This window comes from Drosophila virilis, chromosome 4, assembly GCF_030788295.1.
Source record: "Drosophila virilis strain 15010-1051.87 chromosome 4, Dvir_AGI_RSII-ME, whole genome shotgun sequence".
NCBI lineage: Eukaryota > Metazoa > Arthropoda > Insecta > Diptera > Drosophilidae > Drosophila > Drosophila virilis.
In genome coordinates, this window is record NC_091546.1 from 4,610,100 (window position 1) to 4,637,739 (window position 27,640).

Here is a 27,640-nt window from a genome sequence, read left to right on the forward strand (position 1 = left end):
ATATTATAGAAGATATACTAGAGTTTTGTGGGCGTGGCAAATGTATTTTGAATTTAGTTTTGCCCAAATAAAAACTTCATCAGAACCATATACCCTTTGCTGACCATGTAAACTGAGCACAAAAAAGAAAAGTCGCTTGTTTTTTTTATATTTTTTTTTTTCATTTTAGTCTAATGTAAAATGTGCTGCTCGGGGTAATGCGCAGATTTTGAGCTTTATAAATTGAAATGTCAGAAAAAGTTGAGTGCGCCCAGCGCATGACTGACAGCGCAGGCAGCCAAAGTCAAAGCCCAAGCCAAAGCCAAAGCCAAAGCGAAAGCCAAACGCAATAGCCCAAAAAGTCAAAGCCACAGACGCGCGGCCAGATTCCGAGCCTGCCTTCAAGTCAACTGCAAAACTTGATGTTTCCTTTGAGCAGCATGCAAAAACAGGAGGAGAAGAAGAGTAAAAAAAAAAGAAAGAACATAAGAGCATTAGAAATATAAATTGCATTAAAACAAGCCAGAGTTGGCGGCCATGAATAATAGTCGAGCTTGGGCGAGTGTGACAACGCGCATAAGTATGCTACGGATTTTGTAATTATACTCACTTTACTAGTCGAAAAGGGGTATATATGGTTGCACTTCAGTTGTCCGTAGGTGTGAGCATGCTTATGTCCGGCAGAGTGCGGCGCCCATACATTAATCAAAAATAGGCAAAAACGTATTTAATTGAATATTTGATTATGGTTTAGTTTAGGTATTGGTGCGGCTTTTCCTTTGTCAGCACATTTGGTTTGGGTTGCGAAATTAGAATTTCAGATTCAAGAAGCTTCGGTTCAAGCGGTCTACCTCTTGTTAAGAATTAGATTGTTCCAATACAAAATAGTTCGTTTTTCTGTCTCATTTCAAACAATACAGAGTATTTTGCAGTCGTGAGCACTTAACGTTCTAGCTTGGTTTTGCAATTGTCATTGTAGTCTGGCTAGTGGCTCGGGCTTGGGCCTTAAATCAAATGCCCTTAAGCCCGGCGAAGACGATTTGCACATAACACGAATTGCAAATTTTCAAATTTCAAATGTGGTTTTTCGTATTCAATTACGTGACTGCTGCAGACACGAGAGTTGTCATGTTTGTGCCATAAACTCGATTTCCATTTCAATTTAGTTCCACGCAGATTTTGCATTCGCCGGGCAAATAATGCATTGTTGTAGTTGTTATTGTCGTTTAAGTTGTTGTTGTTGTTGTTTCCTATCAAATTTGTAGTTTTAATTAAACAAATAAAATGCTCTTACTTGTACTTTGTATTATGTCTCTAAGCACTCGACACAGACACGCACACACACGCACACACATGTAACTAGGTCTGCGCAGACAGAATGTGGGTTGCATGATAATAGAAATTAAGTATACGCCCGCGAGCGCTGTCACTGTGCGTATGTGTGCTTGTGCGTGTATGTGGGATAATATGAATGTCTGGGGCCTCTTTTGTTAGGCATATCAAGTGAATGGCTTTTTTTTCTGCCTGTGTCTATTGTCGTCTACTGTGCAACTGGCAGGATAAAAGTGCAGGATTATCTTCAATATAGCCCAAAAATATTAAGCATTTGAGACGTGCTTACTACATGATGCTTATACCCTTTTGAAGGGTATAATGATCTCGCTCTCAAATGTGCGACGCACTCAAGGAGATAACTTAGAAAGCATCTATTTTCGTGATGATCATCAAGAGACATGTTCCTCTGTCTGCAAAAGTTCTTATTAATGTTGCCGGCAGTATTTGTATATATATAGAAATAGGTCAGGTACTATATCCATATAAATGCCAAGGTTTGCTAGAAAATAAAGTTCATGTGCGCTCATTTTGTTCTTATAAATATTTAAATATCTATTTAGAAATATACTATATCATATGCCCATACCATATTTTTGTATATCATAATTCAATAGTATATATATCTATTCTTATCATCAGAGCACTATTTATCATCTAGTTCTATAGGTCAAATCGGCCATAAAATAATGCTTGCAGTGAACGTTTCTTCTCCTCAGATACCTGCAAATCTTTCATTCATAATTTTTTAAAAGGGTATACACTTTTCGGTGTGCATTAGTATGTGCAGTGCATAAAATCTTTTACCATTCATACCAAATGCCCGCCAAAACTCTTAAAACACTCGAAACTTTATGGTAAAGAATTTTATTCAAAAAAGTTGCTCAGCTTAACTTTATACAAATTATAATTTACATATATAAAAATCAATAATAATCAGAATACATATTAATTAGTGCTGCACTTAAACTAGACATAATCATAATATTTATATTAAAGTTAATAACATAATCGTATGCGGTTGGAAATACTTTTGAGAGAGATAAATTTGTGGAAAATATATAAAAGAAATTAGCATAAAATACTTTCGGTTACAATTTTGTTGCGCCTTCTCGGAGATTCGATAAATGGAGTTTTTTTTCTGTCTAAACTTGTATTAAATGCTTGCTCTGGCAGCTAAAAATTGTTTTAGTTTTTTGTTTAAAATTTTTCATATATATATCAAAAAGTTTAAAAAAAAAAATCGTTTGTATACAAAAACGTTTAGTAATAATTTAAGTTACATTTTAAATAATATTTTTTTGTGGGATTTTGTTTTTTATTTTTGCATATTTTCTTGGCTTAAATTACATTTAGCTTAATTGCGAGACATTTATGTAAATAATTGAGATTTTTCAAATATTTTGTTTAGGGTTTTCATTTTGTGTTTTTTTTGCCTATGTAAATTTAATTTATGTTTGCTTGTTAATTATTTATTTTATTTACTTTTGTTGTTGTTGTAAATTTTATTTAGGTGTGTGGGAGTGTGTGTGTGTGTTCTGTGTGTAGATTTAGCTGTGCGTTTTTTTTATGAAATACTATATGTAGTTATATGTGGAAAAATGTTTTTTTTTGTTGGTTTTTTTTTTTTCTAATAGATTTTCTTTTCATAACACATTCATTACGTTTTGTTTTTCTTGCTTTAGATTAATTAGCTTTTAGGTTGTTTTTTTCTGCTCTTTTTGTTTTCTTTTTTTTAGTACACACATTCAATGGAGTTTTTGGAAAACCACACTTAAGATTTGTATTTATATATTTGTTTATTTTAATATTAAATGTTTTATGTTTTATGTTTACGCATTGGGCTTTTGTTTGTGTTGTTTTTTTTTCTTGTAGCTCACAATATATTTATTTTGTTTTTTTTTTCTAAATGTTGCTGCGTTTCTTCTTCCTCTTCTTCTTCGTGTTGTTGTTGCTGCAGCCTCATTGGGCATTTTGTTGAGTATTTTATTTTTTGCCTTCGCCCTTTTGCACATAAACTATTTCGGCATATTCAGTTGCATTTTTGGCAGCTGCATCCAAAGGTGTTGCACTTGTTGTTGTTGTGTTTGCTGGTGTTGTTGCTGCTGCGGTTGTTGTTGTTGTTGTTGTGGCAGCTGCTGTCTTCTCATGGGCGGGCTTCAGTACAAGTTCAGCATAGACGAGTTGTTTGTCTTGCTGTGGGCAATGTATAAAAGGAATTTTATTAGATTTCCAAATAAAATAAATTCCAAAATATGAAAACAAATATTTTATATGGTATTTTATTGTTATACCCTGAACCCATTGCCAATGCGATAAAGAGGGCATGCTGTTTTTGGGCAAATGTGCGTTACACGCAAGAGGCAGCATTTCTGACCTTATAAGGCATATATTTATAAATTCCCAGCCATGTCCGCTTTTCTGTTTAACTGTCTGTTGATCTCGGTAACTACATTAGCGAAAGTCTTAAAATTTAAAAATATTTTTTCTCCTATACCATACGCAGAAAGAGTTTAAAGGTTTTTGCGATAGCGCTAGGTATTTATGTTGTATCAATATATCTCTATTTTAAGCATAACTCAAAGATAATAAGAGATAGCCAAACTTGGTATGCTGGCTTGTGTTAACATTTTAATCGCCTCTCCCCATGCCACCAAAAACAGAGATTTTTAAAATAGAGCCTTGCACTTTGGTATATGCACACACATTTGCATATACAGAGAGTCTGGCTGGAATTAGATGAAGCAGCAGCTGCGCAGGGCGTGAGGAAAGAAGAAGGAACGAATATTACGATAGTTTGATGTTCAGGGTATATACAAGTCGGTTACTACCGACAAGAGAACTCTTATTTGACTATATATATGACATTTTGTTTGGGGTGTTTAGTGGGCGAATTGTGGTACCTTGTTTGTTTGCTTTTTGTTGCTGTATTTTGCTTTAAAATATATGCATTTTATTTAAAAGTCCACACGGGTGAGGTGCTCTGCCAAACTATAGCCTTTTATATATATATCGATAGATTGATAGATCGATAGATAGTACATAGTATAGTATTTACAAGTTACACAAATTTTTGCATGCGTTAACAACACGACGAGATTTAAAAAAATATAAAAAAATAATTGTTTTTAAGTAAGCAAAAAGTTGCGTGAGAGAAAAGAGAGAGAGAGCAAATGGCAAAAAATTTGTGATTATAGAAAAAATATAAATAGCTCGCCTACAAGTATGCTAAGCTAAATTGTGTAGAAAACATTGCGCCCACACACACACACTCACACACACACACTCACTCGCACACTCGCACACACATAGGCAGGCACACAGCAGGAGCATAAGATAGAGACAGCTAGAGTTTTGTGTGGGAAGGAGTTTGGTTCAGTTTTTGTATACCTTTGGTTCATTGTCATTGCCATCGATTGTTGTTGTTGTTGTTGCCGTTGTTGTATTGTCCTGTGTCTGCTCATTTGCGCCCAGCTCCGCCTCCCCATTGTTGTCCTTCTTTCTGCCATCCTTCTCATTGAAACGCTTTAAAATGGCAACTGCAAAGGCTGGCAAACGCTTGGCCTTCTTGCCAGCCGGCGCCGCCTGCTCGCTGCCAACATCCTCGCCAGCTCCTGAGCCTGCTCCGGTGCCTGTGCCTTGTCCTGCTCCAGCGGCTGCTCCAGCTCCTGCTACGTTGCTTGCCAGTGTGGTTGTTGCTGTTGTTGTTGCCGTTGTGGTTGAGGTGGAGGTGGCTTTTATGTCGGCGCTTTCGGTGTCGCTGCTGTTTTTGGTTTCAATTGTGGTTAAGGGCTTGGCGTTTTCTTTTTGTTCTTGTTATTGTTGTTGTTGTTGTTGTTGTAGTTGTTGTTGTTGTGTGAGCTTTTGGGGGCTACTTATTAAATGTGTCAAAATAATTGTTTGCCGTGCAGCCGGGACATTAGTTAGAGCAGACAGAGTTCAGTTAGGCCCCATAATAGCCATTAAAGCGGGACGGGGTTAGTCGGTGGTTAGATGAAAGGTGTGTGTCGGTGTCTGAGTGGGTGTCTGTGTGTTTGTATGTGCACGGAGATTAGAGAATGTATCTGGCTTTATCCATGGCATTGAGCTCGGATCGTTGGTTGCGTTAGTGGCTTTCAACTTGTGTGGGTAATTGCGTAATTGTTATTTGCACCATAAAACCAAAGCTTCAACTACTCAAAATTGTCAGGTTTTGATTGCAATTGAACGAGGCATTTGAAAAACGAAAGCTTTGCTTTAATTGTATTTCTCTTGAAAGAATGTCCGTTTTCTGAAACAAACTCTAGTTGCCAGCTGTTTGCATCTATTAAAGCATTTCGTGGGTTAACTGAACTTTTTGGATCGGCGATAAGTTTCATAAGTTTATAAGTTGTTTCTTTCATTTAATTTAAAAAGTTAATGCTTATGAATCGTTTAATCATTAAATCTCCTAATAGCTGCTTCAAAAAGGCATCGAGTATATTGAAAGACTTCGAAAGCTCTTGGATAAATTGCAGGTCAATCAACAGCATTTGAAAATCTTTAGCATAGAATTCAATGTTTAAACAGTGTGCATAGGAAACAGTTGAGTAAAGAAAGAAAACTTTGCTTTCTTTCTAAAAAAGTTCAACGAAAGTGCATACAAAGTTAATGGTTAAGACTTCTTAAAAATAGCGTGAGCTTCAGAGAGTTTTTCCGCTATGGAACTTGAAAAAACCAACAGATTATTTAAGATCTACAGACAAGCTCTAAAACACGCTTTTGAGGCCAGGAGATAATTGAAATATTAAAGCACTGAATAAAAGCTTATAAAGCTCGCATGGATTAAAATTGCATTACTTTTTCTGAAGAACCTCTATTCCTAAAATGTATTGAGATGCTTCTGTCTTAATCTCAAGCGTGAGCATTGAACTCTGCTTAATTTTGTTGTTCAATTAATCTTCATTGCGAGTCCTGTTCAGATTTCATTTAGCTGATAGACGCTCGAATAATTTGTTTGCCATACAAACTTGCAACAGACGGCTGGCACTCGTATTTGGAGTATCTATATATGTTCTATAAATATTTGTTGGCTCATTTGAATGTCTGGCAGCAGTCTGGCTGCGTGTTTGTTAAGTTATCTGCTATAATTTTGGCAGAACGAACTATTGTTATGAACGTTAAACTCCGGCACGTGGTGTTTATCTGGCTATCAATATCGTAAAAGGCAAAGCACGCAGCTTGAATAAAGTCTAATATGGTATTATGTGTGTTGTTTGGTTAAATATTTGTTGTTGGGCAATCAGAAAATAATAAAGAACAAAAAGCAAGGAAAATAAATATACGAAAACCCGCAAACCCTTGAACACTCACACACACGCTGGCATTTATTCAGTTTTTAATTGTTGTTAATTTATTAAAAATATAAATATGTAAATATATATATATAAAGTATAAAATAAAGAACAACCTTATCAAAATGTCGCACTAACTACAACTTAATAAATAAACGCGTTTCGTCTGCACGAAATGAAATCCTAAATACTTGTTCAACTTTGCAACTTAAACTAAATTAATACAAAAATTGTAATACATTTGCAAGAAAAAAGGAAATTTCTTTGTCGCTTAAGGAAAAGAGAAAAGTACAGTGGGCACAGCTTAAGTTAAACACTCGTTGTGCATCTCTTTGACTTGGTTCCAACTAAAATACTTCTTTAGAAACATTTTCGTTTTGAGTAACATAACAATTAGCTTTCTGGCATGTAGCTCGTTTGGGGTTGCCATGCAAAACTATTAATAAGATATTCGAACAAAATTCTTAATTTCATGCCTAAATTTCATGCTGTTTGCTTAGCAAATTCTCAACTAGGTCAAGATTTTGCATTTCGTTTGGGTTCTGTGTGTGTATTTTTGCGTGTGTTTGTGTGTGTGTGTGGATGAAGCTGTCATGAGTTTCGCTTGTCTTTGAGTTACAATTGAGTTGCATAGCTCGCTGCTATGAAATTGCATGTTAAAGTAAATAAATTAGAAATTCTAAACCTCAATTTACAGACATTTCCTGTACCTATGAAATACACATACACATATACAAATATATATACACACACACACACGCACATAGATTTAGATTTCCGTTTCCTGTGGCAGCTTTGGTGTTGTCTGTGTTGTTGTTGTTGTTGTTGCTGTTGCTATTTGTGGCTGATTTTTGTTGGGCTTTGGTGGCGCCGCTGGCGGTGTTGCCTTTGGCACAACTGTCTGATTGCGTCCGGATAGTAAATTGGCCTGTTTCTGGAGCAGCTCACGCTGATCCTTGGGCAGCCAGCGCGAGAAACGTGACTCGGGTATGCCCAGCTGATTGCCGCGCTCCAATAGATCCGTATCCTGCGTCTCTTGCGCCAGCGAGTCCTTCTCGGCCTCGTTGTTGTGCGTTGTCTGCGAATTGCGTCCGCCCGCCTGAGCCATTAGCACATTGCGCAGCGGCTTCGTTGTGGGATTATAGACACTGCTCTCACGATCCGTGCCATACTCAAATGAATCATCCTCATCCCGGAGACGACGCTCCACCGAGAAGCGTTCGTGATTGTGGCCATGGCCATTGCCATTGGCATTCGCCTCGCGCATTTTGCTGGGGCCCAAAAGCGTGATGCCATTGGGCGTCTCCAGCAGCGCCACATTTTGGCCATGATGCGCTGCCTCCGCGGATTCTAGCTGCTTGTCGCTGCAAAGTGGGCGGCGGCATTGTCAGTGTGGGGTGGGAGGGGCAGAACAACAATTTTTGACAGTTTTGTATTTATTTTGACAGTTTATTTTAGTTTTTTATTTTGTTTTTTGTTGATGGTTTGTTGTCCATATGAAAGTACACAAAAGAAGTAGAGTGGAAATTTTTTGTTTCTGATTCTTTTTTTTTTTTTTTTTGAGATGCATTTGCAAAATGGCCAACTTTTTTTTGTGTGTGTGTTTTTCTTTTGGATATGGCTTGGACAGCGACTTGACGTTTTAGTAGATGCAGATTAAATTGTTGTTGTTTGCGGTACGGCACAGTGAACAGTGGTAGAAAGACACAGAGAGAGAGAGAGATATGGAAAGACTGCGAGTGGAAGATGGCACGACTGGGTAGTACGAGGCGGGGAGAGGCGAGGCGAGGCGAGACGAGCGGACGAGCGAGCAGTGTGTGAGGATGTGTGGCTGTGTGGCTATGTTGCTGTGTGTGTGTGAGTGTGTGTGAGTGTGTGGCAGCGTGAAATTTGTTTTGCAAAGTGAATTTGATTTGATTTCAATTTCGAACGAGAGACAAGACAGCGGGCACTATACGTAAATGAGACGTGACACAAATTTTAGGCGACAAGTTTTTACTTTTTGTATATTTTAATAGATTTTATTTCTCGCGTGAATTTCCACTGACAATGAAAATAATTGCACGATTTGGATTTCATTTTTAAGTTGATCAATTTTGGGCAACCAAAGCTCAAAATTTCCAATTGAAAAATGTTTTGGAATTTGCGGTACATGTATGCAAAGTGGAATGTAGTGAATTTCCTGTCTATGGTAAATCTTCTTTTTGTTATTATTGTTATATTATCAGAATAAATATATATTTAGGTTGCAAGCTAGCTTATAGCTGAAACCTTTTTAAATTGAAGGAGCTTCCAGCTTCAAAATTTGCCTAGAGCATCCTTTTCTTTCGATAAAGTCGACAACTCTTATCACAATTGACAACCTTGAGCTGAGCAGCGATCTTCTTTTACTATAGATTATAAATATCTCACTTTTCGGATAGCTCTTAAAGCTCGAGCTGTGCGCCTAGGAATATATTACAGAATTTTCTCAATATTCTACAATATTGCAGCAATTCTTCAATTTATAGAGTATGTAATATATATAAATAAAAAAACTCGACTTGCTTAGCTTAAAATTTGCAAAGTTTACCAAAACCTTTAGAAAATAAGTCTGACGATTCGAAGCCAAAGGCGAGCTATTGCAGCTTCTTCTTGGGTCTTCCCTTTTCTTTTTTAAATTGCCAGTGGAAATGATCTCTGAATGTGTGTGTATTTTGAGATGTGTATGTGTATGTATGTACGTGCTTAAGTTAAACGCTTACTAAATGTAAATGACTATGACTAGCCTAGCAATGATATTATTTATAGCTAATGATAATGGTGATGACTAACAACTAGTTAGAGAGCTGCGTTTGATTTGAAACACTTGTTAATGAAAATAATAAATATGGAAAATAAATTAAAGTACAAAAATAAAAACAAAAACTCTTGAAGCATGCAACAAACAAAACACAACTACGCAATTTCAGTTTTAATAGAAATTCGGAAGTTTTTATGAATATATCAGTTAATACAACAGGATGCAAAGTACAGTTAGGCAGACAAATACCGTTTCTTTTTTATCTGGGGGTTAGTTGTATGGATGGTCCAGTTAAATGGAGATATATATATAGAGAGAGCATGACTTTTATATGGCCTGGCCCCGTTGCACTTTGAACTTATTTTGACATAAACGCGACATTTGATGGAACTTTCAAGGTACTTACGTTTCATTTGTGGGCGTCTTGATTGATTTACCTGTGAAAATAAATTACAAAAATATATTACTAGTCAGTTGAGTAGAAGGAATATTTAGAGCATTATTAAAAAATGGTTTTATGCAGCGTGAAACGTTCGGAAAATTTGTTAAGGCAAAACCCTGCACAGCATCATCAAGTGCCATTTAGCTAAAGCCCGCATAATTTTCAAGCCAATTTGTTAATTATTTAAATAAAAACACAATTTATTCGTAACTTTAAAATATGTTTCGTTTCGTTTTCATTTGTTTAAACAAATTACTAAACTTACAAAGAACTGAAAAATAAAGTGTGTGCATTTTAAATTAATATTTTTTTTTTAGCCAATTTGTTTAAGTTTTAAAACTATTTAATTTATATAGATTTATATTTATATAAATGTGTGTGTGGTATTTTGTTTTCTTCTTATTCAAGCCAAGTTTTTTTTTTTTTTAGTATATAAATAATATATATATATATGCTTTGATTTATCAACTAATAAGTTGTTGAGCAAGACACGAAAAAAATTATATAAAAAACAATATTCGAAAAAAATGCAAAAAACGCTGGCAGGTCAGAGCATAAAATAAATTAATTGCTGGCAATATTTTAAGAAAATGTGAAAAATTATTTTACAAAATATAATTTGTGATATACAAGATTAAAGTGTACAAAATATTCGTTCTGAGCGCGGACGGCGTGTGCTTTAATTGCGAGATTCCAGGAGATTCCGAGTTGTAAACTTTAACTTATGAGAAATAGACAGAGAGCTTATGCAAATACTTGGCCTAGTTCTTAGTTCTTCTTAATTTTTCATTTAATTTTTGTATTGTTTTTCTTTTTTTTGCTTATATGTTTTGTGCGCCTTTGAGATATCTGAGCGGAATAGAGAGCGTTTATAATTTGCTTTTAAGGTTTAAATTGCTTATAGCAAGGCTTGCGCACAGCTAGCTTTTATAGGGTATTTACTGGGCACGCTCTAGACGGACGTATTTGGGGGCTTGGGTGCGTCGGCGGCCCCATTTTGTTGGCCATTTCCGGCCGCAATTACGGCTGCAGCTGTGGCTGCGGCACTTTTCTTAAGATCTGCCTTCTTTTGCGCCTCCAATTTATCTGTGACCGGGGGCGTGGCCTCTTCGGATTGTTGCGTCGTATCGATATGCTCATCGCCATTGTCTTGGCCATCGAGTTCATCGTCATGCTGATCGGGATGTATCTGTGCCTCGGAATCGGGACCGATGTCTGTATTGAGTGTGGCGCCTGCAAGAACAACAACAACAAGAACTAACATTTAGCGACGAGCGAGTTCTGGCTGCTGAAAACACAACCATTTCTGGGCCAACCATTTAACACCAATCTTTAGTTGGTTTCGGCCAAAAGCTTATAACGTGTGGTTAGTCCTTTTACCAAGTAAAGCAAAGTAAGAGTAGATCAAAATGAAGAAGTTAAAGACAAAAAATATATATATATAAAATTAAAAGATTTTTGCAGAGAAAACTAAATTTAAAGTGAAACATAGAAAAGCAAAAATACCCGAAAAGTATTCTTTAATTTTGATTCATACAAAATTTGAAACACATAAAATTTAAAATTAAGTATTGTATTTAACTGTAAAGCGTCTCTCATGTTAGCTCTTCTTGTTGTTGTCATTTGTAGACAGTTTTAAGGCAGAGTATTTGTGTAATTATTGTTTTTTTTTGCTAAATTATCAATAGAAGTTTTTTACAATTGTTTTTGTGTTTGTTTTCATATGCTAAATACATTTATTTTATTTATATCTCTAAAATTAAATTGGCAATCAAATTGTGTGCTTGATTTTATTTATATGTTATTAACATGCAGTCTTTAAATATGTGTGGGTGAAGTTTTATTTTTTTTTGTTTTCTTTTAAGCTGTGCGTGGTTTTTGGCGTTTTCATTAAAGCACTTCGTATGACTTTTATTTGTAGAGAAACAATGATATATTTAAGTTAAATTTAGGATATGATATTTGAAATACAATAGTCTTGCATTTTAATTTCCCATCCACTCAAATATCCTATATACACATAGGTAAAAATCGGTCGAGTCTCATCCGATTTTTATGAGATTTTTGTTCATGGTTCGACCTCTAGATCAATTTGACATCTAGGTATGGCAACATTATTTTTGATCGAAGTTCATGTAAATGTTGTGTTCTCAAATATCCTTTAAGCATAGGTCGAATATTCCCAGCCCTATAACTCGGTTTAAACTCAATCAATTTTCATAAGGCTTGGCTTTACGTACACTCAAATATCCTATATAGACATAGGTTGAAGTTTCCCACGCCTATAACTCGGTTAGAAATCATCCGATTTACACGGGGTTCGGTTCCTTGTTCATGGATTGGCCTCTAGATCAATTCTGCATCAAAATCTGGTGATAATATTTTTGGTCAAAATTCATGTGAAAATGGTACCCTCAAATATCCTATATAGACATAGGTTGAAATTTCGCACCCCCATAACTCGGTCAAATCTCGTCCGATTTTCATGGGGTTTGTTTTTTTGTTCATGAATTGGCCCGTAGATCAATTCTGCATCAAAATCTGGTGATACTATTTTTGGTCAAAATTCATGTGAAAATGGTACCCTCAAATATCCTATATAGACATAGGTTGAAATTTCGCACCCCCATAACTCGGTCAAATCTCGTCCGATTTTCATGGGGCTTGGCTCTTTGTTCATGGATTCGCCTCTAGATCAAATCTGCATCAAAATCTGGATACACTATTTTTGGTCAAAATACATGTGAAAATGGTACCCTCAAATATCCTATAAAGACATAAGTTAAAATTTCGCACCACTATAACTCGGTCAAATCTCGTCCGATTTTCATGGGGTTTGGATTTTTGTTCATGAATTGGCCCCTAGATCAGTTGTGCATCAAAATCTGGTAACACTATTTTTGGTCGAAAATCATGTGAAAATTGTACCCTCAAATATCCTATATAGACATAGGTTTAAATTTCGCACCCCTATAACTCGGTCAAATCTCGTCCGATTTTCACGGGGTTTGGTTCTTTGTTCATGAATTGGCCTCTAGATCAATTGTGCATCAAAATCTGGTAACACTATTTTTGGTCAAAAATCATGTGAAAATGGTACCCTCAAATATCCTATATAGACATAGGTTGAAATTTCGCACCCCCATAACTCGGTCAAATCTCATCCGATTTTCATGGGGTTTGGCTTTTTGTTCATGAATTGGCCCCTAGATCAATTCTGCATCAAAATCTGGATACACTATTTTTGGTCAAAATTCATGTGAAAATGGTACCCTTAAATATCCTATATAGACATAGGTTGAAATTTCGCACCCCCATAACTCGGTCAAAAATTATCCGATTTACACGGGGCTTGGCTCTTTGTTCATGGATTGGCGCCTAGATCAAATCAGCATCAAAATCTGGATACACTATTTTTGGTCAAAATTCATGTGAAAATAGTACCCTCAAATATCCTATATAGACATAGGTTGAAATTTCGCACTCCCATAACTTGGTCAAAAATCATCCGATTTACACGGGGCTTGGCTCTTTGTTCATGGATTGGCGCCTAGATCAAATCTGCATCAAAATCTGGATACACTATTTTTGGTCAAAATTCATGTGAAAATGGTACCCTTAAATATCCTATATAGACATAGGTTGAAATTTCGCACCCCCATAACTCGGTCAAAAATTATCCGATTTACACGGGGCTTGGCTCTTTGTTCATGGATTGGCGCCTAGATCAAATCTGCATCAAAATCTGGATACACTATTTTTGGTCAAAATTCATGTGAAAATGGTACCCTCAAATATCCTATATAGACATAGGTTGAAATTTCGCACCCCCATAACTCGGTCAAATCTCGTCCGATTTTCATGGGGTTTGGCTTTTTGTTCATGAATTTGCCCCTAGATCAAATCTGCATCAAAATCTGGATACACTATTTTTGGTCAAAATTCATGTGAAAATGGTACCCTCAAATATCCTATATAGACATAGGTTGAAATTTCGCACCCCCATAACTCGGTCAAATCTCGTCCGATTTTCATGGGGTTTGGCTTTTTGTTCATGAATTTGCCCCTAGATCAAATCTGCATCAAAATCTGGATACACTATTTTTGGTCAAAATTCATGTGAAAATGGTACCCTCAAATATCCTATATAGACATAGGTTGAAATTTCGCACCCCCATAACTCGGTCAAAAATTATCCGATTTACACGGGGCTTGGCTCTTTGTTCATGGATTGGCGCCTAGATCAAATCTGCATCAAAATCTGGATACACTATTTTTGGTCAAAATTCATGTGAAAATGGTACCCTCAAATATCCTATATAGACATAGGTTGAAATTTCGCACCCCCATAACTCGGTCAAATCTCGTCCGATTTTCATGGGGTTTGGCTTTTTGTTCATGAATTTGCCCCTAGATCAAATCTGCATCAAAATCTGGATACACTATTTTTGGTCAAAATTCATGTGAAAATGGTACCCTCAAATATCCTATATAGACATAGGTTGAAATTTCGCACCCCCATAACTCGGTCAAAAATTATCCGATTTACACGGGGCTTGGCTCTTTGTTCATGGATTGGCGCCTAGATCAAATCAGCATCAAAATCTGGATACACTATTTTTGGTCAAAATTCATGTGAAAATAGTACCCTCAAATATCCTATATAGACATAGGTTGAAATTTCGCACTCCCATAACTTGGTCAAAAATCATCCGATTTACACGGGGCTTGGCTCTTTGTTCATGGATTGGCGCCTAGATCAAATCTGCATCAAAATCTGGATACACTATTTTTGGTCAAAATTCATGTGAAAATGGTACCCTTAAATATCCTATATAGACATAGGTTGAAATTTCGCACCCCCATAACTCGGTCAAAAATTATCCGATTTACACGGGGCTTGGCTCTTTGTTCATGGATTGGCGCCTAGATCAAATCTGCATCAAAATCTGGATACACTATTTTTGGTCAAAATTCATGTGAAAATGGTACCCTTAAATATCCTATATAGACATAGGTTGAAATTTCGCACTCCCATAACTCGGTCAAAAATTATCCGATTTACATGGGGCTTGGCTCTTTGTTCATGGATTAGGCTCTAGATCAAATCTGCATCAAAATCTGGATACACTATTTTTGGTCAAAATTCATGTGAAAATGGTACCCTTAAATATCCTATATAGACATAGGTTGAAATTTCGCACCCCCATAACTCGGTCAAAAATTATCCGATTTACACGGGGCTTGGCTCTTTGTTCATGGATTGGCGCCTAGATCAAATCTGCATCAAAATCTGGATACACTATATTTGGTCAAAATTCATGTGAAAATGGTACCCTCAAATATTCTATATAGACATAGGTTGAAATTTCGCACCCCCATAACTCGGTCAAATCTCGTCCGATTTTCATGGGGTTTGGCTTTTTGTTCATGAATTGGCCCCTAGATCAAATCTGCATCAAAATCTGGATACACTATTTTTGGTCAAAATTCATGTGAAAATGGTACCCTCAAATATCCTATATAGACATAGGTTGAAATTTCGCACCCCCATAACTCGGTCAAAAATTATCCGATTTACACAGCGCTTGGCTCTTTGTTCATGGATTGGCGCCTAGATCAAATCTGCATCAAAATCTGGATACACTATTTTTGGTCAAAATTCATGTGAAAATGGTACCCTTAAATATCCTATATAGACATAGGTTGAAATTTCGCACCCCCATAACTCGGTCAAAAATTATCCGATTTACACAGGGCTTGGCTCTTTGTTCATGTATTGGCCTCTAAATCAATTCTGCATCAAAATCTGGTAATACTATTTTTGGTCAAAATTCATGTGAAAATAGTACCCTTAAATATCCTATATAGACATAGGTTGAAATTTCGCACTCCCATAACTCGGTCAAAAATTATCCGATTTACATGGGGCTTGGCTCTTTGTTCATGGGTTAGGCTCTAGATCAATTGTGCATCAAAATCTGGTAACACTATTTTTGGTCAAAAATCATGTGAAAATGGTACCCTCAAATATCCTATATAGACATAGGTTGAAATTTCGCACCCCCATAACTCGGTCAAATCTCATCCGATTTTCATGGGGTTTGGCTTTTTGTTCATGAATTGGCCCCTAGATCAATTCTGCATCAAAATCTGGATACACTATTTTTGGTCAAAATTCATGTGAAAATGGTACCCTTAAATATCCTATATAGACATAGGTTGAAATTTCGCACCCCCATAACTCGGTCAAAAATTATCCGATTTACACGGGGCTTGGCTCTTTGTTCATGGATTGGCGCCTAGATCAAATCAGCATCAAAATCTGGATACACTATTTTTGGTCAAAATTCATGTGAAAATAGTACCCTCAAATATCCTATATAGACATAGGTTGAAATTTCGCACTCCCATAACTTGGTCAAAAATCATCTGATTTACACGGGGCTTGGCTCTTTGTTCATGGATTGGCGCCTAGATCAAATCTGCATCAAAATCTGGATACACTATTTTTGGTCAAAATTCATGTGAAAATGGTACCCTTAAATATCCTATATAGACATAGGTTGAAATTTCGCACCCCCATAACTCGGTCAAAAATTATCCGATTTACACGGGGCTTGGCTCTTTGTTCATGGATTGGCGCCTAGATCAAATCTGCATCAAAATCTGGATACACTATTTTTGGTCAAAATTCATGTGAAAATGGTACCCTCAAATATCCTATATAGACATAGGTTGAAATTTCGCACCCCCATAACTCGGTCAAATCTCGTCCGATTTTCATGGGGTTTGGCTTTTTGTTCATGAATTTGCCCCTAGATCAAATCTGCATCAAAATCTGGATACACTATTTTTGGTCAAAATTCATGTGAAAATGGTACCCTCAAATATCCTATATAGACATAGGTTGAAATTTCGCACCCCCATAACTCGGTCAAATCTCGTCCGATTTTCATGGGGTTTGGCTTTTTGTTCATGAATTTGCCCCTAGATCAAATCTGCATCAAAATCTGGATACACTATTTTTGGTCAAAATTCATGTGAAAATGGTACCCTCAAATATCCTATATAGACATAGGTTGAAATTTCGCACCCCCATAACTCGGTCAAAAATTATCCGATTTACACGGGGCTTGGCTCTTTGTTCATGGATTGGCGCCTAGATCAAATCTGCATCAAAATCTGGATACACTATTTTTGGTCAAAATTCATGTGAAAATGGTACCCTCAAATATCCTATATAGACATAGGTTGAAATTTCGCACCCCCATAACTCGGTCAAATCTCGTCCGATTTTCATGGGGTTTGGCTTTTTGTTCATGAATTTGCCCCTAGATCAAATCTGCATCAAAATCTGGATACACTATTTTTGGTCAAAATTCATGTGAAAATGGTACCCTCAAATATCCTATATAGACATAGGTTGAAATTTCGCACCCCCATAACTCGGTCAAAAATTATCCGATTTACACGGGGCTTGGCTCTTTGTTCATGGATTGGCGCCTAGATCAAATCAGCATCAAAATCTGGATACACTATTTTTGGTCAAAATTCATGTGAAAATAGTACCCTCAAATATCCTATATAGACATAGGTTGAAATTTCGCACTCCCATAACTTGGTCAAAAATCATCCGATTTACACGGGGCTTGGCTCTTTGTTCATGGATTGGCGCCTAGATCAAATCTGCATCAAAATCTGGATACACTATTTTTGGTCAAAATTCATGTGAAAATGGTACCCTTAAATATCCTATATAGACATAGGTTGAAATTTCGCACCCCCATAACTCGGTCAAAAATTATCCGATTTACACGGGGCTTGGCTCTTTGTTCATGGATTGGCGCCTAGATCAAATCTGCATCAAAATCTGGATACACTATTTTTGGTCAAAATTCATGTGAAAATGGTACCCTTAAATATCCTATATAGACATAGGTTGAAATTTCGCACTCCCATAACTCGGTCAAAAATTATCCGATTTACATGGGGCTTGGCTCTTTGTTCATGGATTAGGCTCTAGATCAAATCTGCATCAAAATCTGGATACACTATTTTTGGTCAAAATTCATGTGAAAATGGTACCCTTAAATATCCTATATAGACATAGGTTGAAATTTCGCACCCCCATAACTCGGTCAAATCTCGTCCGATTTTCATGGGGTTTGGCTTTTTGTTCATGAATTGGCCCCTAGATCAAATCTGCATCAAAATCTGGATACACTATTTTTGGTCAAAATTCATGTGAAAATGGTACCCTTAAATATCCTATATAGACATAGGTTGAAATTTCGCACCCCCATAACTCGGTCAAAAATTATCCGATTTACACGGGGCTTGGCTCTTTGTTCATGGATTGGCGCCTAGATCAAATCTGCATCAAAATCTGGATACACTATATTTGGTCAAAATTCATGTGAAAATGGTACCCTCAAATATTCTATATAGACATAGGTTGAAATTTCGCACCCCCATAACTCGGTCAAATCTCGTCCGATTTTCATGGGGTTTGGCTTTTTGTTCATGAATTGGCCCCTAGATCAAATCTGCATCAAAATCTGGATACACTATTTTTGGTCAAAATTCATGTGAAAATGGTACCCTCAAATATCCTATATAGACATAGGTTGAAATTTCGCACCCCCATAACTCGGTCAAAAATTATCCGATTTACACAGCGCTTGGCTCTTTGTTCATGGATTGGCGCCTAGATCAAATCTGCATCAAAATCTGGATACACTATTTTTGGTCAAAATTCATGTGAAAATGGTACCCTTAAATATCCTATATAGACATAGGTTGAAATTTCGCACCCCCATAACTCGGTCAAAAATTATCCGATTTACACAGGGCTTGGCTCTTTGTTCATGTATTGGCCTCTAAATCAATTCTGCATCAAAATCTGGTAATACTATTTTTGGTCAAAATTCATGTGAAAATAGTACCCTTAAATATCCTATATAGACATAGGTTGAAATTTCGCACTCCCATAACTCGGTCAAAAATTATCCGATTTACATGGGGCTTGGCTCTTTGTTCATGGGTTAGGCTCTAGATCAAATCTGCATCAAAATCTGGATACACTATTTTTGGTCAAAATTCATGTGAAAATGGTACCCTTAAATATCCTATATAGACATAGGTTGAAATTTCGCACCCCCATAACTCGGTCAAAAATTATCCGATTTACACGGGGCTTGGCTCTTTGTTCATGGATTGGCGCCTAGATCAAATCTGCATCAAAATCTGGATACACTATTTTTGGTCAAAATTCATGTGAAAATGGTACCCTTAAATATCCTATATAGACATAGGTTGAAATTGCGCACCCCCATAACTCGGTCAAAAATTATCCGATTTACATGGGGCTTGGCTCTTTGTTCATGGATTAGGCTCTAGATCAAATCTGCATCAAAATCTGGATACACTATTTTTGGTCAAAATTCATGTGAAAATGGTACCCTTAAATATCCTATATAGACATAGGTTGAAATTTCGCACCCCCATAACTCGGTCAAAAATTATCCGATTTACACGGGGCTTGGCTCTTTGTTCATGGATTGGCGCCTAGATCAAATCTGCATCAAAATCTGGATACACTATTTTTGGTCAAAATTCATGTGAAAATGGTACCCTTAAATATCCTATATAGACATAGGTTGAAATTTCGCACCCCCATAACTCGGTCAAAAATTATCCGATTTTCATGGGGTTTGGCTTTTTGTTCATGAATTGGCCCCTAGATCAAATCTGCATCAAAATCTGGATACACTATTTTTGGTCAAAATTCATGTGAAAGTAGTACCCTTAAATATCCAATATAGACATAGGTTGAAATTTCGCACCCCCATAACTCGGTCAAATCTCGTCCGATTTTCATGGGGTTTGGATTTTTGTTCATGAATTGGCCTTTAGATCAATTGTGCATCAAAATCTGGATACACTATTTTTGGTCAAAATTCATGTGAAAATGGTACCCTCAAATATCCTATATAGACATAGGTTGAAATTTCGCACCCCCATAACTCGGTCAAAAATTATCCGATTTACACGGGGCTTGGCTCTTTGTTCATGGATTAGCCTCTAGATCAAATCTGCATCAAAATCTGGATACACTATTTTTGGTCAAAATTCATGTGAAAATGGTACCCTCAAATATCCTATATAGACATAGGTTGAAATTTCGCACCCCCATAACTCGGTCAAAAATTATCCGATTTACACAGCGCTTGGCTCTTTGTTCATGGATTGGCGCCTAGATCAAATCTGCATCAAAATCTGGATACACTATTTTTGGTCAAAATTCATGTGAAAATGGTACCCTTAAATATCCTATATAGACATAGGTTGAAATTTCGCACCCCCATAACTCGGTCAAAAATTATCCGATTTACACAGGGCTTGGCTCTTTGTTCATGTATTGGCCTCTAAATCAATTCTGCATCAAAATCTGGTAATACTATTTTTGGTCAAAATTCATGTGAAAATAGTACCCTTAAATATCCTATATAGACATAGGTTGAAATTTCGCACTCCCATAACTCGGTCAAAAATTATCCGATTTACATGGGGCTTGGCTCTTTGTTCATGGATTAGGCTCTAGATCAAATCTGCATCAAAATCTGGATACACTATTTTTGGTCAAAATTCATGTGAAAATGGTACCCTTAAATATCCTATATAGACATAGGTTGAAATTTCGCACCCCCATAACTCGGTCAAAAATTATCCGATTTACACGGGGCTTGGCTCTTTGTTCATGGATTGGCGCCTAGATCAAATCTGCATCAAAATCTGGATACACTATTTTTGGTCAAAATTCATGTGAAAATGGTACCCTTAAATATCCTATATAGACATAGGTTGAAATTGCGCACCCCCATAACTCGGTCAAATCTCGTCCGATTTTCATGGGGTTTGGCTTTTTGTTCATGAATTGGCCCCTAGATCAAATCTGCATCAAAATCTGGATACACTATTTTTGGTCAAAATTCATGTGAAAATGGTACCCTCAAATATCCTATATAGACATAGGTTGAAATTTCGCACCCCCATAACTCGGTCAAAAATTATCCGATTTACACAGCGCTTGGCTCTTTGTTCATGGATTGGCGCCTAGATCAAATCTGCATCAAAATCTGGATACACTATTTTTGGTCAAAATTCATGTGAAAATGGTACCCTTAAATATCCTATATAGACATAGGTTGAAATTTCGCACCCCCATAACTCGGTCAAAAATTATCCGATTTACACGGGGCTTGGCTCTTTGTTCATGGATTGGCGCCTAGATCAAATCTGCATCAAAATCTGGATACACTATTTTTGGTCAAAATTCATGTGAAAATGGTACCCTCAAATATCCTATATAGACATAGGTTGAAATTTCGCACCCCCATAACTCGGTCAAATCTCGTCCGATTTTCATGGGGTTTGGCTTTTTGTTCATGAATTTGCCCCTAGATCAAATCTGCATCAAAATCTGGATACACTATTTTTGGTCAAAATTCATGTGAAAATGGTACCCTCAAATATCCTATATAGACATAGGTTGAAATTTCGCACCCCCATAACTCGGTCAAAAATTATCCGATTTACACAGGGCTTGGCTCTTTGTTCATGTATTGGCCTCTAAATCAATTCTGCATCAAAATCTGGTAATACTATTTTTGGTCAAAATTCATGTGAAAATAGTACCCTTAAATATCCTATATAGACATAGGTTGAAATTTCGCACCCCCATAACTCGGTCAAATCTCGTCCGATTTTCATGGGGTTTGGCTTTTTGTTCATGAATTTGCCCCTAGATCAAATCTGCATCAAAATCTGGATACACTATTTTTGGTCAAAATTCATGTGAAAATGGTACCCTCAAATATCCTATATAGACATAGGTTGAAATTTCGCACTCCCATAACTCGGTCAAAAATTATCCGATTTACATGGGGCTTGGCTCTTTGTTCATGGATTAGGCTCTAGATCAAATCTGCATCAAAATCTGGATACACTATTTTTGGTCAAAATTCATGTGAAAATGGTACCCTTAAATATCCTATATAGACATAGGTTGAAATTTCGCACCCCCATAACTCGGTCAAAAATTATCCGATTTACACGGGGCTTGGCTCTTTGTTCATGGATTGGCGCCTAGATCAAATCTGCATCAAAATCTGGATACACTATTTTTGGTCAAAATTCATGTGAAAATGGTACCCTTAAATATCCTATATAGACATAGGTTGAAATTTCGCACCCCCATAACTCGGTCAAAAATTATCCGATTTTCATGGGGTTTGGCTTTTTGTTCATGAATTGGCCCCTAGATCAAATCTGCATCAAAATCTGGATACACTATTTTTGGTCAAAATTCATGTGAAAATAGTACCCTTAAATATCCAATATAGACATAGGTTGAAATTTCGCACCCCCATAACTCGGTCAAATCTCGTCCGATTTTCATGGGGTTTGGATTTTTGTTCATGAATTGGCCTTTAGATCAATTGTGCATCAAAATCTGGATACACTATTTTTGGTCAAAATTCATGTGAAAATGGTACCCTCAAATATCCTATATAGACATAGGTTGAAATTTCGCACCCCCATAACTCGGTCAAAAATTATCCGATTTACACGGGGCTTGGCTCTTTGTTCATGGATTAGCCTCTAGATCAAATCTGCATCAAAATCTGGATACACTATTTTTGGTCAAAATTCATGTGAAAATGGTACCCTCAAATATCCTATATAGACATAGGTTGAAATTTCGCACCCCCATAACTCGGTCAAAAATTATCCGATTTACACGGGGCTTGGCTCTTTGTTCATGGATTAGCCTCTAGATCAAATCTGCATCAAAATCTGGATACACTATTTTTGGTCAAAATTCATGTGAAAATGGTACCCTCAAATATCCTATATAGACATAGGTTGAAATTTCGCACCCCCATAACTCGGTCAAATCTCGTCCGATTTTCATGGGGTTTGGCGTTTTGTTCATGAATTGGCCCCTAGATCAATTCTGCATCAAAATCTGGTGATACCATTTTTGGTCAAAATTCATGTGAAAATAGTACCCTCAAATATCCTATATAGACATAGGTTGAAATTTCGCCCCCCCATAACTTGGTAAAAAATCATCCGATTTACACGGGGCTTGGCTCTTTGTTTATGGATTGGCGCCTAGGTCAAATCAGCATCAAAATCTGGATACACTATTTTTGGTCAAAATTCATGTGAAAATAGTACCCTCAAATATCCTATATAGACATAGGTTGAAATTTCGCACCCCCATAACTTGGTCAAAAATCATCCGATTTACACGGGGCTTGGCTCTTTGTTCATGGATTGGCGCCTAGATCAAATCTGCATCAAAATCTGGATACACTATTTTTGGTCAAAATTCATGTGAAAATGGTACCCTTAAATATCCTATATAGGCATAGGTTGAAATTTCGCACCCCCATAACTCGGTCAAATCTCGTCCGATTTTCACGGTGCTTGGCTTTTTGTTCATGGATTGGCCTCTAGATCAATTGTGCATCAAAATCTGGTAACACTATTTTTGGTCAAAATTCATGTGAAAATGGTACCCTTAAATATCCTATATAGACATAGGTTGAAATTTCGCACCCCCATAACTCGGTCAAATCTCGTTCGATTTTCACGGTGCTTGGCTTTTTGTTCATGGATTGGCCTCTAGATCAATTCTGCATCAAAATCTTACAACAGTATTTATGGTCAAAGTGACCCTCAAATATCTTATATATTTATGTATATATATATATATATATATACATATTTTTTTTTCTTTCTTTTATTTGGATATATCAATTTATAACAAATGGAGATATTACTGTAAGCCTTGCAAGAAGCCCAAAATTTATATATTTCGAATTTTTTTTATTACTTCCCATATCTTCTACAAAACGGTGTTCTCGGCATTAATGAAATTTTTAAAAATTATTTTGGGCAAATTGGCGCGACCGCAAGCTAAAAATCAGCAACTTAGCCCTCGCCCCTAGGCTACCCTTGCACCCTGATGCCACACAAGCAGACAAAGAAATGAGAAAAAGCCGCCTAAAAGTCAAGTGAAATAATACCAAAAAAAAGGAGAAAATAAGTTTAATTAGATGAGTTTTTAAGGCTGCACGAGTTGCTGCCACTGCCAGCTTGCAACTTGGCGCTAATTAAAATTTAAAAGCCGCACAATGAGTTAAAAGTTAGCAACTGGCTGTGGCTATGGCTGCCACGCCCACATACATACACCCATACAGCTGGTGAAGGGTGGGCAGCACATGAGATGAGCTCGCTGATGATGGGCGATGGCTAATGGCTGAGGCTTTTTGGGCCAGAAATTATTGTTAGCATAGCTGATGATGATGGCACATGATGACTACAATGATGATGCGAGTACATGATGATGACATTATGATGTGGTGGGAGGGGGCACCCGAAGCGAACGTAAATAATGTGATGTGAAGCCCCAAGTAAGGAGAAAAACAACAAAAAATCAACGCTCTGGTTACTTACCGCCAAAGCACCATCTGCCGGTGGCGCGCGCAAACACGAGAAGCAGCACAATCAGCACCAGAACAGCAACAGCCACAACGATGCCCACAATGGCAGCCACATCCAAGCTGGTGCTGGGCGGCTTGCTCGACGAACTGATGCGCACTTGATAGTTGGTGGTGCCCAGCTCGTTGCTGGCGTCCAGATAGTACGTTTTGGTCGTATCCTCCAAAGTGAGGCCCGCAATCGCCAAAGTCACATTGTACTCATCGTTGCCCACATATTGTGGCTCATAGGCCGAATAGCGTCCCTCGCTGCGTCCCTGCGAGACAATGGCGCCATCGATGGTCCATTTAATGGTTGGCGGCGGGCTGGCACGAATCGTAATATTCACAATGGCCGTGTGCTCCAAATAGAGACCATAGACAGAAGCCTCCGGCTGACGGACAGGCGCATCTGGGCGTGGAAAAAACATGCATTTTAATCAATCGATATTGCTAAACATATTTAGCTTTAAAGTTTGTTTTTCACAAACCTTGAAGTGGATATTAGAACTATGCCAAGACTTTAAAGCTACTTTGATCTCAAAAAGTGTATATACTCCTATTCAATGTTAACACTTGAGTCCGTGTAAGCCTAACCAACTGACTTGCTGTCCTTTGTTAAGAAATTCATCTCTTTGTGCCAAGAATACGTAGACGAATACTTTATAGGGCTGCATGCCCAAAAATTGTCGTAGTTTTGATTCAGGGTTCACTTAAAAACATGTCGTTGGTTCGTTTCATAGTTGGAATTCCAAGCCTTTAGATTGTGCTTGAGAACCTGATCCTAAGCCTGCGTTCCAGGGCGGGCTTGGGCTTCTGTCTTGATTGAGGTTTTTCTCTTCAAAGTCTTCTTCATCTTTCAATTCGATTTATTGTGTGGAAATTGGCTTAGCTCTCTTAGAAGAAATTGGCTCTTAATAACATTTTGGAGTAAACTACTCAAAAGATATCTTTAACAAAACTCATTAAGAGTTAGCTTCAAAATAACTGCTTGGCACAGACGAATATTTCATATGCTTTATATACTATAGTTAGTTAGATAGGGACAGGAAGGTTTTATGTAAATAAAAATGTCTGTAAGGTCATGTAATCTTTGCATTTGCGAAACGAACCGCTTTCTTCTATTGAATTTATTTGTGTGGTCAAGTTCTATCCTGAATACTCACAGCGCACATTGATGATGTAGGCAGCTTCCTGGGGCGGGACGCTCTCGCGATCGGTTTGATGATGCGAACGGCAGACAAGTTTACGATTGCTGTCCTCCGGTCCCAAATGCCATTGGATCTCCTGCACGGAAGTAGACAATTCGACGTTGTCGTTGGTGGGCGTGGCCAGTATCTGTAGCGGATTGGTGCGCTTATTGGCGGGCATGTTATCAAGGTACCAGGTGATGTTGGCTGGCGGGCGGCCATCGCGCACAATGCAACGGGCATGGAATTCGGTGTCCTCGTTAAAGAAACCATCACGGTTGGCCTTCGAGATAAGCTCAATAATGGGCTGCTGTGGGCGCACTAGAATAGAGCAACAAGACGGTTGAAGGGTTCAACGTTAAGTTGAGGAAAAAGTCATAAGTGTAGTTTTTGTACTTACATGCCACAACTAGATCTATGGTGCCGGAGAGCTCCTCGCCCTCTACGCCCAGACTGCACTTGACCTGGCCATTGTTGCTGGCCTTGACGCGTTCGATGCTGACGCCGCACTGGCCGGCATTTAGGCCGGCGCCATAATAGGTAAATCCAGGCGTCTTGCTCCAGACGGGCGACAGATTGAGCACCTTCTGCTCGCCAGGTATCTCGATGCGGCAGTAGTTGATGGCACGTCCATAGCGGCAGAGCAGCTCGGTGCGATCGCCCTCGTTGAGCAGCGCTGTGTTCGGCTCCACATTCACCTGGCCAAAGCTGAGCGCATCTGCAAAAGATACAACAAGTTAAATTAATGCTCATTGTTCAGCAGTTTAGGTCTTGTGCAATGCACAAAGTATCTTGTATCTGTTTAACTGGCAAAATAAAAGTATCTTATATCTAGCGCTTGGCTAATGCCTTTGGCAAATGACTGTCATATCTTTACGCCAAGACCCTTGCACGTTTGCGCAACTTGCAGATACGCATCTGCCTTTCGAGTTCTTCAGTTACAGTCGCAACGACGACTAACACCCCATAAATTCGCGTGACTTTGCCAGCAACTCGCCTGGCCTCAAATATGCATGTGGCTGCTGTGGTTGCTGTCTTTTCTCATTAAGTTTCAATTACGCCATGTTTTTTTCATTTTCCTCTTCTTTTTTTTTCTCTTAGCAAACTATTTTGAAATTTTTCTCTCTGTGTTTCGCCCGTTGGAGAACTCAGCTGCAGTGGCATTTTGCAAAGTTCTCGTTTTTTTACTTCTGCCAATTAAGATGCTCAAGCGATTTGCTAGCTCAGAAATGAAATGATTTAGCAACATGGAAAGTTTGCGTTCAGCTGTTCCTGAAATCATTTTCTGCCCAATTACGCTGCTAATAAATTAAGCGTGAGGTAGCTCTGAGTTTTAAGTTTGGTTCTGGATGACTTTGGCTGTGCATTTACACATATTAGATTTAAACATTAATCACACTTTCTACAGAGATCGACTTTAGATAAATATTTGAATTGTTTAACAAAATTAAATTAAAATTATGTATTTGCTTCCCAATTTCTCTTACTCTTTTAGCAGCCTATCAACGTCGTTTCACTTTCTATCAATTTTTTTTCTGGCCTTTCAATTCCTATGGAAAACATTTATTCAACTGTTGCCATTAAATTTGGCTGAAGTTTCATTTTTTTTCTGGTCTTAGCCCTCACTCTTAACCACAACAAATTTTGTGTTGATCGATTGATTTGTTGTTGTTTTTTCGCTTTTCCGCATAGGCTTCATTTTTCACAGCCTGCAAAACACTTTGGCAATTGGCTGCTCCCAAATTGTGCACCCGAACCGCGTTCGACACCTCTACCCCCGCGTCCCACTCCCCTCAACGAGCCCCGCTGCCCCAGCTGCACAATGGCAATCTAACTAATTTTGTAAATGAAAGCGGCAAAATTGCAAAATGTGCCATAAACATGAGACGGCTGCTGTTGCAGCTGTTTGGCTGAGATTGTGAGAGGAGTGAGACAGAGGCTGGGGTAGCGGGTAGGGGGGAAGGCGGTGCACTTTTCAAAATGTTGGGGTAGGGGTGAAGCAGGCCAGCCAAGTGCAGCTGGGGCCATGCATTGATTTCAATTTCGTT

The 27,640-nt window shown here is 37.7% G+C and overlaps 2 protein-coding genes across 10 annotated transcripts in view; one reads left to right on the forward strand and one right to left on the reverse strand.

Annotated features, from left to right (window-relative positions):
- LOC6627504 (dipeptidase 3) overlaps nt 1-27,640 on the forward strand; it is a 416,202-nt gene that overhangs the window by 55,939 nt on the left and 332,623 nt on the right. The gene's annotated exons all lie outside the window — the stretch shown is intronic.
- Fas3 (fasciclin 3) overlaps nt 3,069-27,640 on the reverse strand; it is a 114,043-nt gene continuing 89,471 nt past the window's right edge. Inside the window, exons 2-7 of one of the 5 annotated variants that reach the window (XM_032438422.2) lie at nt 25,993-26,310; nt 25,569-25,913; nt 24,380-24,814; nt 9,812-9,842; nt 4,702-5,071; nt 3,069-3,507 (exon numbers count right to left, since the gene is read on the reverse strand). In XM_032438422.2, the coding sequence (XP_032294313.1) occupies nt 3,298-3,507; nt 4,702-5,071; nt 9,812-9,842; nt 24,380-24,814; nt 25,569-25,913; nt 25,993-26,310 (1,709 nt within the window). In that variant the 3' untranslated portion in view covers nt 3,069-3,297. Of the gene's footprint in view, nt 3,508-4,701; nt 5,075-6,739; nt 7,988-9,811; nt 9,843-10,300; nt 11,081-24,379; nt 24,815-25,568; nt 25,914-25,992; nt 26,311-27,640 lie in introns of those variants that run through there. The other 4 variants (XM_032438421.2, XM_032438424.2, XM_002052759.4 and 1 more) reach the window with 4 other exon arrangements.